The sequence below is a fragment of the Anser anser genome (assembly GCF_964211835.1).
Source record: "Anser anser genome assembly, chromosome: 7".
Classification (NCBI taxonomy): domain Eukaryota; kingdom Metazoa; phylum Chordata; class Aves; order Anseriformes; family Anatidae; genus Anser; species Anser anser.
The window spans coordinates 34,092,746-34,107,478 of record NC_139727.1 but is presented as its reverse complement, the minus strand read 5'-3'; the positions used below and the strand labels follow the sequence as shown (position 1 = coordinate 34,107,478).

The window sequence follows — 14,733 nt, the reverse complement described above, 5'->3', positions numbered from 1 at the left end:
ACAGACCTAGCAACAAGAGAAAAGTTTAAGAAAACAATCTTCAGCACAATGGCATATTTTTCTATTCCCCACCCCTACCCCCAGAGTCACAGCATGGAACACAGTCAGGCTGTATACTCACACATTTGCATCTTCCCCAGATATTACAGTGACTTCGTCAGCTCCCATGCAGCCTCTGTGTACCTGACCTAGATGCTTCTTCCAGAGAAACTCGACTTTTGAAATGTTCCCAGAAATTTCTGTATCGATATAGTTCAAGTATGTATTGCCTGGCTTGAAAGTTCCCCTGCCAAAAAAGAAAAGCATATAGATGAAATATAAATCCACGTTTACTGGAAAAGGCTAGGCTGAGTGGGCCACAATGCCAGACTCTGGCATGGTTCGTAAGAAACATGCAACTTCCCTGCTGGTGTACATTCCCTAGGGGAGGGAATGATCACACAATTATGCATCATTCGTCTCTTTGTCATCTTAAAGAAGATTTCCAAATGACATGCCTGAGACCAGAAGTAGCCTACTATCAGGCCCCAGAGCTCTTTGCTCTTGCCCACTTTGCTATACCAACCTTTGTCTGAAAAGAAAGCACAGAGCTATAGAGACCAGCAAGCACATTTTGACCACAGTCTGTAGCATGAGGAACTCTGAACACGTATCACCTGTTTTTATGACCAGTGTAGATCACGGATCACAAAGAACAAGATAAGACATGTAAAAAGAGACATTAAAAATTCAGTATAACAATTTTTTCAACAGTGATGGTATACTTACTTGTCAATTGTATATTTTCTCCTGATCCCATTAGTACCAGTCAAGGCTACATCTATATTTCCCTTCATGGTTTCTGTTGCAGATACTCTGACACATATCTCTTTTCGCCAGCCTTTGAAAACAAAATGAAATACGAGGGAAAGAAATCTCTTTACAATCATTGAAACCTATATTTCAATGCCTTTCAGGGAGAGGAGAGGATTGCACAGATGTGCTTGTAAGCAAACAAAATGCTGCTCTCATTATTAAGGGAAATGTAAGTTCTGTGTGATTCTAGTAATTTTAATTTCCTTAACAGTGATCTAAATCACAGATGCCAACCAGATCCAATCTCTGTTGGCCTTCTGGCCATGTGGAGTATTTAGTCTGCCGTGGGCAACACTGCGCTTTGCTCTTCCGCTTGGCCTCAGTTTTCATTTCGTAGTTACAGTTATGAGAAATTTGGGTGTGACAGGGTGCCTCATGAGTAGTGCATATTGATTTCAAGTAACCAGGTTTGGAAATGTTTTGTACTGGCTTTAATTTGGTATATTAAAAGGATAGTCTCTTCACCCACCTCAGGCTATGGTTTCTATAAACTCAACAATGTGGATGTTGAAATTAATGTATTCATTCAGATTTAAGAAATTAATAATTTCTCTGCACTAAAATTCATTTTTCTGCTTTGTGCTTTTCCCAAGATGAGATAGAAAAACTAGGTACAAAAAATATTTATTTCATATTCTAGTGCTAGCGAATGATGTCCTCAAAGACCGTATCTGATTCATTGCCCTTGCAATTCATCATCCAGGATGGATTACAATTTATTTACAAGTTTCCTTATTTCCCATTTCTTTGTCTGCTTCTACATTAATCACATTTAAAACTATGCTTATACTTATTACTCCCCATCATCATGACTTGATGAACTTTGCAAAAATACCCTAAAATGATCTAGTTTTATAGATTTTTTGTCAATGACAGCAGCGCAGCTTTACTTGAAATCTTGCACTTTCAGCGTATAATTCCTCCCACCTTCAGCTTTATAGAGCTTTTGAAGCCATCATGTAGTTAACAAAATTTAGCAGGGTTTTTAAGTCACATGTCAGCATCAATTCTATAATTATCTCAGCCATTCCCAGATAATGCTGATATTCCATATTCCTAACAGACATGAAATTCCATGAGCACCTCTTACTTGAGTTGATTTCTGTAGAAGTATAAGGTATTTGTTCATATAGACTTTGTTGCCACTTTAAATTCATCATCCAAAACCAGTACTTACGAGAATATGGGGGGCGGGCCCCTGTGTTTAAATAAACCTTCTGCTGTTCTTTCTCAGTTTTATAAGGAAACATGTCGGCATAATGACCCATAAGCGGGCATCTTTCCTTTCGGCATGGGAAGCATGCTCCCTGGAGGAAAATAAGTGTTTGTTACAAGAAGTTATCTATTTTAATCTCAATTCTTAAATTACAATAAATTAGGATATTTCAGCTTTCTCTCTCTCTCTCTCTCTCTCTCTCTCTCTCTCTTCTTTTTTGAACAGGTACTTGTTTCTGAATTCATATCTTATCTTCAGTATTTAAAAGAGTGGTGGCAAAAGGAGTTGAGATGATCAGTCTGCTTATTTCTTCTGGTGAAAAAACAGAAAACAAAAAGGTTAAAATCTGGCCTAATTCTTTTTGTCCCTGCAGAGACCATGAATAAATATGTAAATGTATGCTGCACCTTACTACCTGACCTGTAAAATACAGATAAGATATTTAAGCATGGGAATAATAAAGCTTGGGGGCGTCGCTTTGGTATGTGGAAATTAATCTGTGTAGATTGAATATTGAATGGTCTTGTTGTCTATTAAAAAAATACTAAGCGTGTATATTTTCAGTGAAGGGATTCAATTTCAGTTGGAGAAAAAAAAGGTTTTGCAATATTTGGAGAGTTCAGTTTTGATAATGAGGAGGTTCTGCAAGAAGTGGCATCTGTGGATCCTTGGCTATTTAGGCATTAGATGAATGAAAGGCTAAATGAACATTATCAGTTGTTATTCTTCAATTGACAAAATCATTTCCCCCTCATCACTAAATTGCACGGGGTTCTGGTTTTCATTCAAGACCTGAATTACATCAGACTTTCAAGTTATGTGGCAGAATCACTACAGGCAATAACTTTTCAGCATGTCCTGGTTTCACCTGGGATAGAGTTAGTTTTCTTCCTAGTAGCTGTCATGGTGCTGAGGTTTGGACTTAGGATGAGAGCAATGCTGATAACACCCCACAATAACACACTGCAGGAGGAGGGTGAGCGAAGGGCTGTGAGGTGCTGAGCTGCCTGCCGGGTTAAACCACAACACTGCAGTACTGCAATCCTTCCTTTTGTGAGTCAATAGAAGCAAATCCAGTCCTGGCTTCCTAGTTATGTCAGGCACGAAACACCAGGACATTCTGCTGCCTTCTTTCTTGTGGTACTTGAGGGTTGTTTTATGTGGGAGCACTGCTGCGCTGTATAAATATTTGTCTCCCCTGCTCTAAATACCGTGGCTCCTTATTGCTTATACAGATGTTTAAACATTTACGAAATCCATCAGCCATCCTCTTGATGATGGGTTCCACCAGGTTTGTAAGACACTGGTTTAAATGGACGTTCTTCAGCCAGACCATGTCCCTTGCTGCTGACCTATGCAGAGGGTGAACCCAGCTGTGTGTATATGTACTGTCTTCATTTTCTCCCTGATCTTTCTTAGGGTTTGCTGCTTTCACATTTTGCCCATTTTCTGCCTGTGATCAAGAGGAGGGCAGCCAGTGGGTCTGCAGAGCCATCCTCTATCCTATCATTTAGAGCGCAGAAATGGTCCCAGAATTTAAGAGAAGGAGGGCAGAAGGGATAACCTTACCCACTTCATAAACATGTACCTGATACTTACCAATATAAAATCTCGGTATGTTTCACACTGGTAGCCAAGAAATCCATTTGGAGTGGTAATACTTTCAGCATAATATCGGAGGCTTCTTTTATGTCCACATCCAATAGATCTATATGCTAGGAAAAAGCCCACATAAAAAAGATTAGAGCAATACATTAACCATAAAGTCCATGCCAAAACAGGAAATGTGGGTCTTTTTTCCTCCCTCAAAAGCATTTGTACATACAGTGAAGTCTTGGATTAAAAAACAGTAACAATTAAATGATGTTTAAAGTGCGAATTATTTGGTTTTATGGTAAAAAGCACACTTGCAACTACAAAAATATTTTTGATGGGGAAGAGCAAGGTGCTTCCCATGTGTATCCCTGTGCCCATAAAGAAGCTCACAGAGGTGGAGATGCACCTGGCAGCCTCCAAGCAGCCTCCAGTCCTGCTCCGTGCACCCTTGACTGCTTTTACTGTAGCACGAGAAGAGGGGAGGGGTAAGACAAATTCATAGTTGCGGCATTTGCAAAGCGTATAGTAGTTACTGTGAAGTAGTTTTCGTTTGCTTACCATTATCACAATGTGGTATTTTGTAAAACCACAGTTTCCACTCACTTCTAGAATTAAAGAAAATTGTAGTAATTATTTTAACTTCAGTGGCTTTCAGTGTTTTTAAGCTCTAGAAAATCTGTGGTCATTTGACATTGGTGATTCTGTGAAATGCTCTGAAAAGCAAGATGTTTGGCAGTGTGTCCTTGATTTTGTTAGAATTATTCTAAACAAGTGCATTTTGCCCTCAGAGTGAAATTCCTAAGCAGGCAGTGCAGGGAAGAAGAAAGTGCAATTTGTGTTATATTTACAGGTCACTTGTTACAAGCATTGTCTTTATGAGTTCCAAAGCCTCTCCTTTATCAAACACACCAACGTTAGGCTATAAAAGCAGGCTCCACTCTGCTTCAGGGTCGGGGGACCTTGCCTGATTATAGGGTGATGTCTTGGAGGCACTAAAGTAATTGCAAGCTGGCACAGCTTTTGGTGAAATCAGAATTTCACCTATAGTTATACATCAATATTTATGCATCTTAAAGATAGACCGGTTGATATTGACCAGTTGATACACATTGCTCTTTACGTAGGGGGAAAAAACAAAACAAAACAAAAACAAACAAAAAAAACAACTGAAGAGTATTTTTGTCTGTGTTTCTTGAAAACAATCCGGGTCATCAAGGCTTCCTGAGTATATTTTCTTTATAGTTCTGTCTTTAAATCTAATTCAGAAGGGTCTGTGCTTTTAACTTTAAAACTCCCAGCTCTTAGAGTTGGCTTACTTTGTGCTAGTGCCAAATTTACTTGACATCTATACAATGGGAATATAATACTCATCTCCTTCCTGCATCAAAAGCTGTAGAAAGAAGTTACTAAATAGCATTTCTAAAGCTTTTTTTTTTTTTAAACATAAAAGCACTACATAAATGTAAATATTATCAAACAGAAGAGATAAGTACAAAGCAAGGTTTAAACAAGAGGCAGGAGTTAAGGCTGTCTCTATTTTTAGAAGCTGCATGAAAAACCAACTCCATCTGCTTGTGTTCAGAAGAGCTGGGCTTGTTTCTTACCACAAAACATTGCAAGCAGCCTAGTGAAATATCTGTGGAAAATACGTAATTTTTGCTGAAAACTGAGACATTTTTCTGTTGTCAGTCTTGAAGGTGTTTTGGTTCCAAATGATTCTGCGTGTAGCCAGCTTTCAGGCTTGGGTTACTAAGTTCTCAAACCAGTCCTGATACAGAGCATTTATGAAAACCAGTTACTTAACTAGTGGTAGGGATTTCAAAACATTTAGCTGTGAATAACGTATGTTCTTATTTCTGTAGGGTAGGACCAGAAGGCAGGATTTGGGGTGTCTATTGGGCTCAATCCTAGGATAATTCTTATTAACTGCCCAGCTTTCTTTGAAAAACATGAACTACTAGTGCAGCAGTCATTTTAATATCTTCTGTATTTTTAACCTTGTGCCGTTCCCTTTGAAGACACTAAAGCTGCTAATGGCGTGGATGAGTATGTCTGACCCCAGTAATACTGGGACTGATGTCTTTGTAGCAAGAAGGGAAGCTCAGATTTTTAAAAACTCATTTTTGGATTACCCTGGAATGAATTTCACTGGCCCTTTGTGCGTGGAATTTCCACAGAGGTCAGTGCCAGACATTTAAAACAGGCTGGTGAACAAGTCTGTGTGCTTTGACTGAGGTTTCCACCTGGAGTTTTCCTTAATTAGTATATTGATACGCATACACATACATACACGTACGTGTATATTATTTATAAACACCCATGGGTGTATAAATATGTACATTATGTACAAACACCCACGGGTGTATAAACACCCATATATGTATGGGTATTTCACAGACAGCTTTAAATCTTTCATTTTTGAGCATTCTCTCCCTACCCCAAATCTGAGGTATATAAGTAATATATACATTCAAAAGGCTTTACCTTAGCCTAGCCTGCAAACTAGCCCTTCAAACTACAGCTTATAGTGGCACATTACCTCTTTACAATATACTTACCTCTCATAAGGTCATTGATATCCCGAGCTGTGGGAGGTACTCGAAGCTGCTTGCATCCTGGCATTTTCTTCCCACCATTCGGGTAAAAATCCAGGTGGCCACAAGTCTGAAGAATCCCAGGAGCTGAAATATGTAAAATGACTGAAGGCTGATCACTCTCTGATATGCCTTTGTGTATGTGTTGGCTCTTGTGTGAAAACTTACCAAAGTCAAAGAAGAGATGACCAGCGTGAGTATGAATTACATCAACAAATTCTGCATCTGAAGGATCCAGCCTAACCTTGTTAGGAGTATACTGGAAAAGAGGCCCAGCTGGATCCAAACCTCAATGAAAGGAGATGCGACTGGTTAAGTAAACAATAACTTATTTACTGTCATCACATGTGATGTGTATACACTATATGTCATTAAATTTCTACCTTTATTGCTAAGATAAAAATCTATTTTGTGGATGTAGGACAGCCGTCCAAACAAGTGGGGTTTTAATAGAACTGTGGCTGGAGGCAACACGGTAAAAATTGGATGGATGGTTGACTTACTACTGGGGAATAGTGTCATAGGAAGAGGTGTGTTTTTTTTTTTTTTTTTTAATAGTAGCAGAAGATGTGAAATTTTGGTATGTTATTCTAACCGTGCATATTTGTCTGAGAATTTTTATCTGGTCAAAAATTTATTTGAAATAGCCAGTTTGCTTGAAAACATTGTCCTCCACTTCAGGCTCACTGAGCTCTCTCTGTAGCCTAAAATTCTGATCCCATTTTCCCCAAATTGCACACAGCCTAGTCAAAGAAATGTCTATGCAAAGCAAAGAACTGACTGGAGGAGAAAGGAAAGCAGAAAATACTGAGCCTTTAACAGATGTGATGTGGGAGTGTGTCATGATATTGTGCCTCCCTGCGTAGCTATAAAGATAATAGCTTTCTTCCTTTCGAGGGTGCCCACAGCTATTTATTGTCTCATCCCGACACAGTAAATATAGGGGTATTTAGTTTTTCATTTCAAATTTTCAATCTTAACTGCTGAAAAGTCATGTTAGAGCGGGCTTTTAAAACCAAATATGATAATGAGTTGCTAACATATTTACAAGTCTGTTATTCCAGATGTAATACGGTATTTTCTTCCTGCTCTTCGATATAGCTAAAAATCATAGGCAGCATGTTCTCAGGGACTCAATATGATCTATGCAAAGTGACATATATTTAGCCACAGTAGGGACAGTTAAACCTTTCTGTTGCTGTCCAGCCTTTCTCAGGGCTGTGACTGGTGATGTGAAATGGCATGGGATAGGGCATGGCTTCATTTGTGTGCAGTCACGCTGGCTGTATCCTGTTACTTAAGGCAAAGCAACATAGTGCAGTCTGCGTCGTGTTCGTTAGGTAGCAGTGACTCTCTGGTTCTCTTAAGTTGCATTAAAATATAAAGCTTCTGCAGCTGAAACAGCTTCAGTACCTGTTATTCTTCCAATGCCAGGTTTCCGTCTCCCTGCCTCCCCTGCAGCATGTGCTCCAAGACTATGGCCAATGAAGTGAATGTTGGCCGGAGAGTAGCCGTAGTCTTTCTGTGAAAGATGTACGGAAAGGAAAAAACAAAGGTGCTAAATGGGAAATAAGGTATGAATAAAGCGGCTGTGGTGCTATGGAGGTGCTCCACCACCCAGCTCCGGCAGGAGGAGGAGGCCACGTGCTGCTGGCACGCTGGGCTCGGCTGAGCCTCTGTGGGGAAAGTGTGGCTTTGGGTGGCTGTGGGAGAATCGCTTCTCTGTGCTGCCATCCGCTTGTAGCTGGAGGCAGGGCGTGAGGCCCGTGGAGGGATATTTTAGTCATGTTGGCCCTTGACTCCTGCTCCTCTCCTTGCCAATTTTCCTAGTCTCCAGCCAGATGGCTCATCCAGAAAAAAGGCCATCACGAGCATCTGTACTTTCTGACTACATCACATCAAATCTAAAGATGCCACCTTGACCACAGGCTTTACCATACAGACTGCATGCTGGTGTTCACATTCCATGGGTACTTGTACCTCGAGAAGGTTCACAAGATACACGAGCTCAGCCCCCACGATGCGGACGTTGTTAACTGCTTCAGTGTACAAGCCACTGGAGCCACCCGTCCAGTCAATCAGAATGCAGTTTACATCTTCAACATGAAACATGAACTGTTGGGTGTGAAAAGAAGAAGGAAACAAGTGTGAAGCACAACTCTTCCAGGTTATGCGCAAATAATCATTCGTTTTGCTCTACCTGGGGGTTCTCATTGTAGTTCTGTGCATTTAGATTTTTGCATCCCACCCTTGCAGAATTGGCATGCTGCTCCCATCACGAGGCTCTTTTGAGCTCCCCCTCTGCTCTCCTGCTGTCTTCTCTGCACACTGTTTTACAGAAGCCTGTGGAGCAACTTGTTGACTCCAGTCCGCAAGGCCAGAAAGCAGGCTGCCATAGAGTACTCTATGCAGTAGTTATTCTTGTCAGTGGTGTGTTGAACACAAGGGGGGCATAGCGGGAGTAATTTGGAGATATATCATCAGGACTTGGCCAGTGATTTTTTTTTATTATTATTTTTTTAAAGCAAATAAAATTATACAGCTCTTAGGGGATTCTTTCTAGTAGTGTGTTTTTCTAATATCATCCTAGAAACTCAGATTTTGCATCATTCCATTACTCAGAAAGTGGCATAGCAAAATGATGCTATATGCACCTGCTTTGTTTATGGGACCGGTAAGGATATATTTTAGAGCATTTTTTCCCATTAATACTGTAGAACCAACACAAGGAGGCAGACTGGAGGCAGGTTTGAACACTGCATAAAGGCGTCTAACAGCTGGTTTCAGTTCTGTTTTCCTTCCCAGCTGCTGTTCCTGGTTTTAGAATATCAGCTTGTCTTAGTTACCCCAGTTAGAAAAAGAGGATTGAGTGATTTCTTTTTTATTGTCCAAGCTCCATTCTTCAAAATTTATACATTCAGATCGTCTAATGAGATTCATAAATTCACGTTCATGTGCTTGAAATGCTCAGCCCACGAATCCAAGTATTTTAAACAAACTATTCTACTTAGAGACTTTTGGCAAGTGAACTTTCTGATTTTTCATTTTGAAACAATTTCATTTTTTCCATGTTCCTAAATAAAATGAAACCAATCTGCTGAACAAAACATTTTAGTTTTGGTAGATCAAATGCCTCACTCGATCTGAAATGTTTATTTTGAACTTTTGCTGAGGTGAAAAAAGTGACCTCTTTTATTCCTTTATTATTGTCAAGGAATTGAAAAACCAATCAATTATAGCTTTCACTGTGGAGGTGAATGCAGCAAAAAGCTATTAAGTAGGAGTCTGAAGTGCTCTATAGCTAGGAACAAGCAGGCAGTTTTCTGAAACTGAACTTGATTCCGAGGATTTTTCTGCTCATATATTCCCAGAATTAAAAAGAAAACAGAGAAGTTAAGTTTCATAAGCCAATTAATGGGGAATGTCTATGGATATTTTCACTTTCAAATACAAGTACGACGACTGTCAGACAGTAATCACACCATACCCTGCACATGTTTGATATCCAGGGGAGGTCCACTCCACCGAGATGGCCATGTATAATGAAGCGAGTTTTCCTGTGTGCTCGAAAATTTGAAGCTTTGATAGTTGAAGGATTTGAAGGAGAAATTTTCTGTGTTGAACCAAACAAACAAGACAACAACAATAACAATGTGAATGCTCTGTACAAGCGCACAGTTAGATATGGGGCAGAGTATCCCAATATTTAGAGCATAGTTCTGTTCTGGGCTCTGAAGAGATGGGTCTTGTTCCTGGTCCTAAACTGCCTTGCTGGGGAATCTCACTAAACAGCTTCAACAAATTCAACTTCTATTTAGTTGAACTAATGATATCAGTATCCTTTGCACAATGCTTTGAGATATACAGGTACAACACATCGTATAAATAAAATATTTTATCAAAAATCATAACCAAAATATAAAAAATAGTGTTTTCTACAAGGTATAATGCAGTTGATTTTGAATCTGTATCTTTTTTTTTTTCTCTTTAAGATAAGATTTGCATTCCAAGCTTACTCATATATTATCTTAAAGCTAGTCTAGACAGCATGACAAAGGCCACCAGGCTGACAGTAAAGGCTGTAGATATTTTGGGGTTTATGGAGAGGGAAGGCGTTATTTTCTTCAAAAATGAATTCTGAATAATGCATTCCTTTTGAAAACTGGCACTTATTTTTTGTTATAGCTTGGTAAGCTTAAAAGGGATGCCATGCGCTAGCTAGAGCACATCTCACCTCCTGTGAAAGATTGACTCAGGTTGAAAGCTCACAGACTCAGAGATGTCTGAGGTGACTCAGAGAGGAGAAATCACTAAAAGTCTCCACTGTGACTACCATTTATAAAACAAACAAACAAACCCATCTGTGAAATCTTTTTCATTTATCATAAACCAGCAACAACAAAGCAGCCCTTCTCATTTTTCACATTAAATTACTTAATTTTTCCTTGCTTTTTGTCCAAGTAAAATTCACAGGGATGGTCATTCTCTTCTTCATTTTTTTCTTTAGTCTCTTGTTTTCCTTTCTAAGCTTTTCTTTAAATTTTCATCCCATTTTCCTTCCCTTCTCTGGTGCGCAGTTACTTTCTCTCCTAATCTTCCCTCTTAACTACCTACCTACTCTTAGGGTTCAGTGTTGGCCATCACATGAGCAGAGCCTCTGAGACTAATTATGTATCATTAAAAGGATCCTGTAATCATGTAGGAACTGCACCCCCAATTCGTGCATATGGGCCTGAAATATATTTTTCAGCTGGAGACGCACAGAGTCCAAAACTGAGCATTCCTTTTATACTTGTCTTACTTCTGGCTTTGTAATGATAAAACTGAAACTGAATTTGGGCCATTTGCTTATTGTAGAGAAGTACATAGAATAAATGCAAAATGTCTTTGACGACTTGTGTTAGAAGACTGCAAGTTAGTAAGATGTTGCAATTATACCTGGCCCATCAGAGAGCTGATGTGAGGAAAAAGAAATGAGATGAAAGAAAATTGGGATGGACTGGTTGTGACATGTGTAATATGGACCGGAGCCTTTCCTGGGAGGAACAAAGCAGTCCGTATAATCTGTTGACTATGTAGTAGACTGTCAATATTTAAAGCAAACCAGTTTCTTACTTGGTATTTCATGGTGTTGTCTCTAGTGTAAAGGAGGAAATTGGTGTTCACAGCTGCTGGAGGGCTGGGCAAGCCTGCCAGTTCTCTGCCTGGGATCCCAGACCAAGGGGGATCATCGGTAAAGCATCCAAGCCTTTCGTAGCACACTTCCCTTCCTGGGACACAATGAACAATGTTAGTGTTCTGGGAATGTAGCACGCCAGGCTGCTGCCTCTTTACAAGAAGCTGGCAGGACAGTGTTTATAGCAGGGAAGTGGAAAACGGCTGGTTCAGATTAGCATGGCACCTGTGTCCACTTTCATTAAGGGCTCAGTTGTGCTTTTATGCCTTGTGCATTTAGCAGGGACTTGAAAGTGAAGATCCATTCCTGTTCCAGACATTGCCTAGAGCTCAGTTAGGTGAGCTCAGGAGAAAGCAGTATTTGTTTTGTCAAACATATTGTTAAAATAGCTATCGGAAAAAAAAAGTCTTGATCTTTTCTGTATATTGAGATCAAACTGAATTTGATGAGCTTTTGCTGGTAACTTTTGCTGCCAGCTCAGAGAATTCCTTCAATTTAGTGCTAGTGCTCCACGGATTATCTAAATTGTTACTTCTTGTGAAAGAATTAAAGAAGGAGTTAAAATAACACAAGAAAATAAACCAAAAAACAACCCAGCAACAGAAAACACCCAATCATTAAAATATACACCACTGCTTGCTCCACCACTTATGTAAACCACCTCTTGTTTTTTTTAATCATCAAGGATTTAGTGGAAGCAATGGAGTAAAATCTGAGTGGAAGCCTAGAGCAAAGTACAGACTAAGGAAGTATGATTTGTGGCTGAATTTCCCAATTTCTGTTGTGACTTTAATACAACAATGATGTAAATATGACACGTGGGTGTTGCCATTAAATGTCAGCCTTATCCACCATTATAGCACAATAGTTGTGAAATCCCACGTTTTTATGGCTATTAAAAAGACACTGAAAACAAAGAGAAGCTATTGCTACCATGGATGGGTGATGGAGTCAGAATACATCAGACCATGGCTTACTCTATTTGTAAGTTTGTACAAAATTCTGATGTATTATATGCTGGAAATACATTCAGAGAAAGAGAAAATTTGATTGTGGAGCTGCAATCAAGGACTCCACAAGTGATTCAATCATTTTCAAAGTTGTGCTGTTTTGTTTTGTTTTTTCCCCTGATGCCAGGCAACTTCTGGATTGTGTTTCACTCTTTGTTTTCTCCCCATGCATCCACCCCTATTGGTAAAGAGATGTTTTGGACCAGGACTATTTTTCTTGTTCTCCGCACAGTGCTGTGCAGAGTAAGCGCCTAGACTGGCATTACAAGTTGTTGTAGCTACCATAAATGCTTGTGGGTGGGTGGGGAAAACAGTTCTGGGAGAAATTTAGAACCCATTTGTACATTAAAAAACCTTTCTAGTTCCTTTTCTGTTTGCTATCTCCAAAAGCCTTTGCAGAATTAAAGAGTGATAGGTTAAACATGGCAAAGACAAGACAGAACTCGTTACTCCTAATGAAGAAGTCTATTATATCCATTCCAAAGCATGTTCTTTTTCTAAAAAATAGTTATTGTGGTGTAAGTTGCATAAAACAATTTTTACTGTTTATAGACTTTATCAACTGTGTGTCTTACCTGTGGCTGCATCAAGAAGGAAAAGAGTAGTGATCCAGACTGCAAACATCTAAAGCAAATAAAAACGCAATTCAGACCCAATTAAAAATTGAATCTGGAATTCACCTAGGGTTTTCCTTGATCCATTAAAAGAGTCATAGTGACCACAGGAGAGCTTCACACATAATGAGCTGGGTCCAAAAGAACCAACATTTCCTTAAAGACAGCAAGTTTTCAAGAAAATACATTTGGCATTCCTTTTGTTTGCCATGGCAATACTGTGAGTATATCCTCTTAGCATCTCTTAAACGTTGTCTTCCTGACCTTGACAAACAAAGCTTTTTTTTTCCTCTAGAGCTGCAATTTATGGACAAGCAAATGAATTTTTAAACGGATTTGCGACAACATTTTTTTACAGAGTAAAATTTCTTTTATCATTTAATAGAAAAGTTATTCACAGAATTACTATTCAGTGATTATATTTAAAAGAACCCAGGAACAAACTTAATTTGTATTTCTGAATTGTACTGCAAAGATCAAACTGAGTCTTCAAGACTCTCAGCCACGTACACTTATTAGCCCTGATCTGTTTGATCACCTAATCACCAGCTGATATGTAAGCATCGGAGTAAATGGAACCAGTCAAGTACTTCGAGGTAAAGCGGGCAATGTATTTTAAGTATAGTCTTACTGCTAGTAACTTATCTTCAAAGGAAAGATGAAGAATTATTCAGGTACCATTAGTCAGCGACATAAATATATCCAGATTGACTTTAAAACTTGTATTTTGAACACTGTATTAAGTAGGTGTGCAGAATATAACATCAGTAAGAGAAGAAAAGTAAGAAGTGCATGCTATATGTGCTGTAGAATCTGACAGCTCATTCTTAGAAAACTAATATCAGGCTCCGATCCTCCAATAAGTCCTGCGTCCCCTGAAGTCAATAAAAGCCCATTAGGAGCCAAGAATTCATTGCTGTAGGACTCACTGCAGGTTCAAGCATGTCCTGCTTCCATCTCACCACTCACCCAACACCCTGCACCTTATCAAGATTTGAGTTCCTGATTTCCTTGGCTCTAGTATCTCACATTTTACCTTGGCAAGGCTCAAGTGTGTTCTTCGGGTCCACCTCAGCTGATGGCAGCAAGCCTTGCAGAAGCCCTTTGAAGTGGCTGGCACGAAGCAGGACAGCTCTGTGCCAGTCCTACAAAGGCAAAGGGCAGATGGATGCTCACCCTGCCACTGCTGCGCAGCGCTCGGGCTCCTGGCAGCATCTGGGACGTCGCTGGCTGGTGCCAAAAGAGCTCTCGTTGTGTCAGGAGTGCTTCAACTAAGATAACAGGAACCAGTTCAGACCTGTTGCTGCGGGACTCCACCTGCTTAATGCAAAGTGTCAAATAGGATGTTATTGTCAATCATCGGTAATTATTTTTAAAGCTAAAAAGTACTGGGAAGTGTGATGTAAACAGTGAACACGCAGCCTGTCAGCACCACGAACGGGGTTATTACCATCAGCTTGGCTCCCCACCTCCACGTGGTGCTGGGTTTGGATCCAAGTGACAGCAGCATGCAGAAGGATGTAGCAGAGTCCGTCTTGTGTGTCCTACTCCAAACTTCTAAAAGCAAAACCATCCTTCCTGGACCTGAGCCCTGCCTTAAATATTTTACAGTCTTAAGCAAAGTTTTAAAATTCCTATTGAATAGTTGACCAGCACACAACTAAGGTGTGGA

General features: G+C 39.7%; 1 protein-coding gene across 1 annotated transcript in view; it reads right to left on the bottom strand.

The window, feature by feature from the left end:
* LOC310902324 (uncharacterized protein) overlaps positions 1–14,315 on the bottom strand; it is a 40,511-nt gene extending 26,196 nt beyond the window's left edge. Inside the window, exons 1-12 of the mRNA XM_083843679.1 lie at positions 14,098–14,315; positions 13,023–13,071; positions 11,377–11,531; positions 9,749–9,874; positions 8,197–8,376; positions 7,675–7,783; positions 6,430–6,549; positions 6,226–6,348; positions 3,671–3,786; positions 2,033–2,162; positions 769–880; positions 122–286 (exon numbers count right to left, since the gene is read on the bottom strand). Of these exons, the coding sequence (XP_083699805.1) occupies positions 122–286; positions 769–880; positions 2,033–2,162; positions 3,671–3,786; positions 6,226–6,348; positions 6,430–6,549; positions 7,675–7,783; positions 8,197–8,376; positions 9,749–9,874; positions 11,377–11,531; positions 13,023–13,071 (1,385 nt within the window). The 5' untranslated portion in view covers positions 14,098–14,315. The remainder of the gene's footprint in view (positions 1–121; positions 287–768; positions 881–2,032; positions 2,163–3,670; positions 3,787–6,225; positions 6,349–6,429; positions 6,550–7,674; positions 7,784–8,196; positions 8,377–9,748; positions 9,875–11,376; positions 11,532–13,022; positions 13,072–14,097) is intronic.
* Positions 14,316–14,733: the final 418 nt, after the last annotated feature.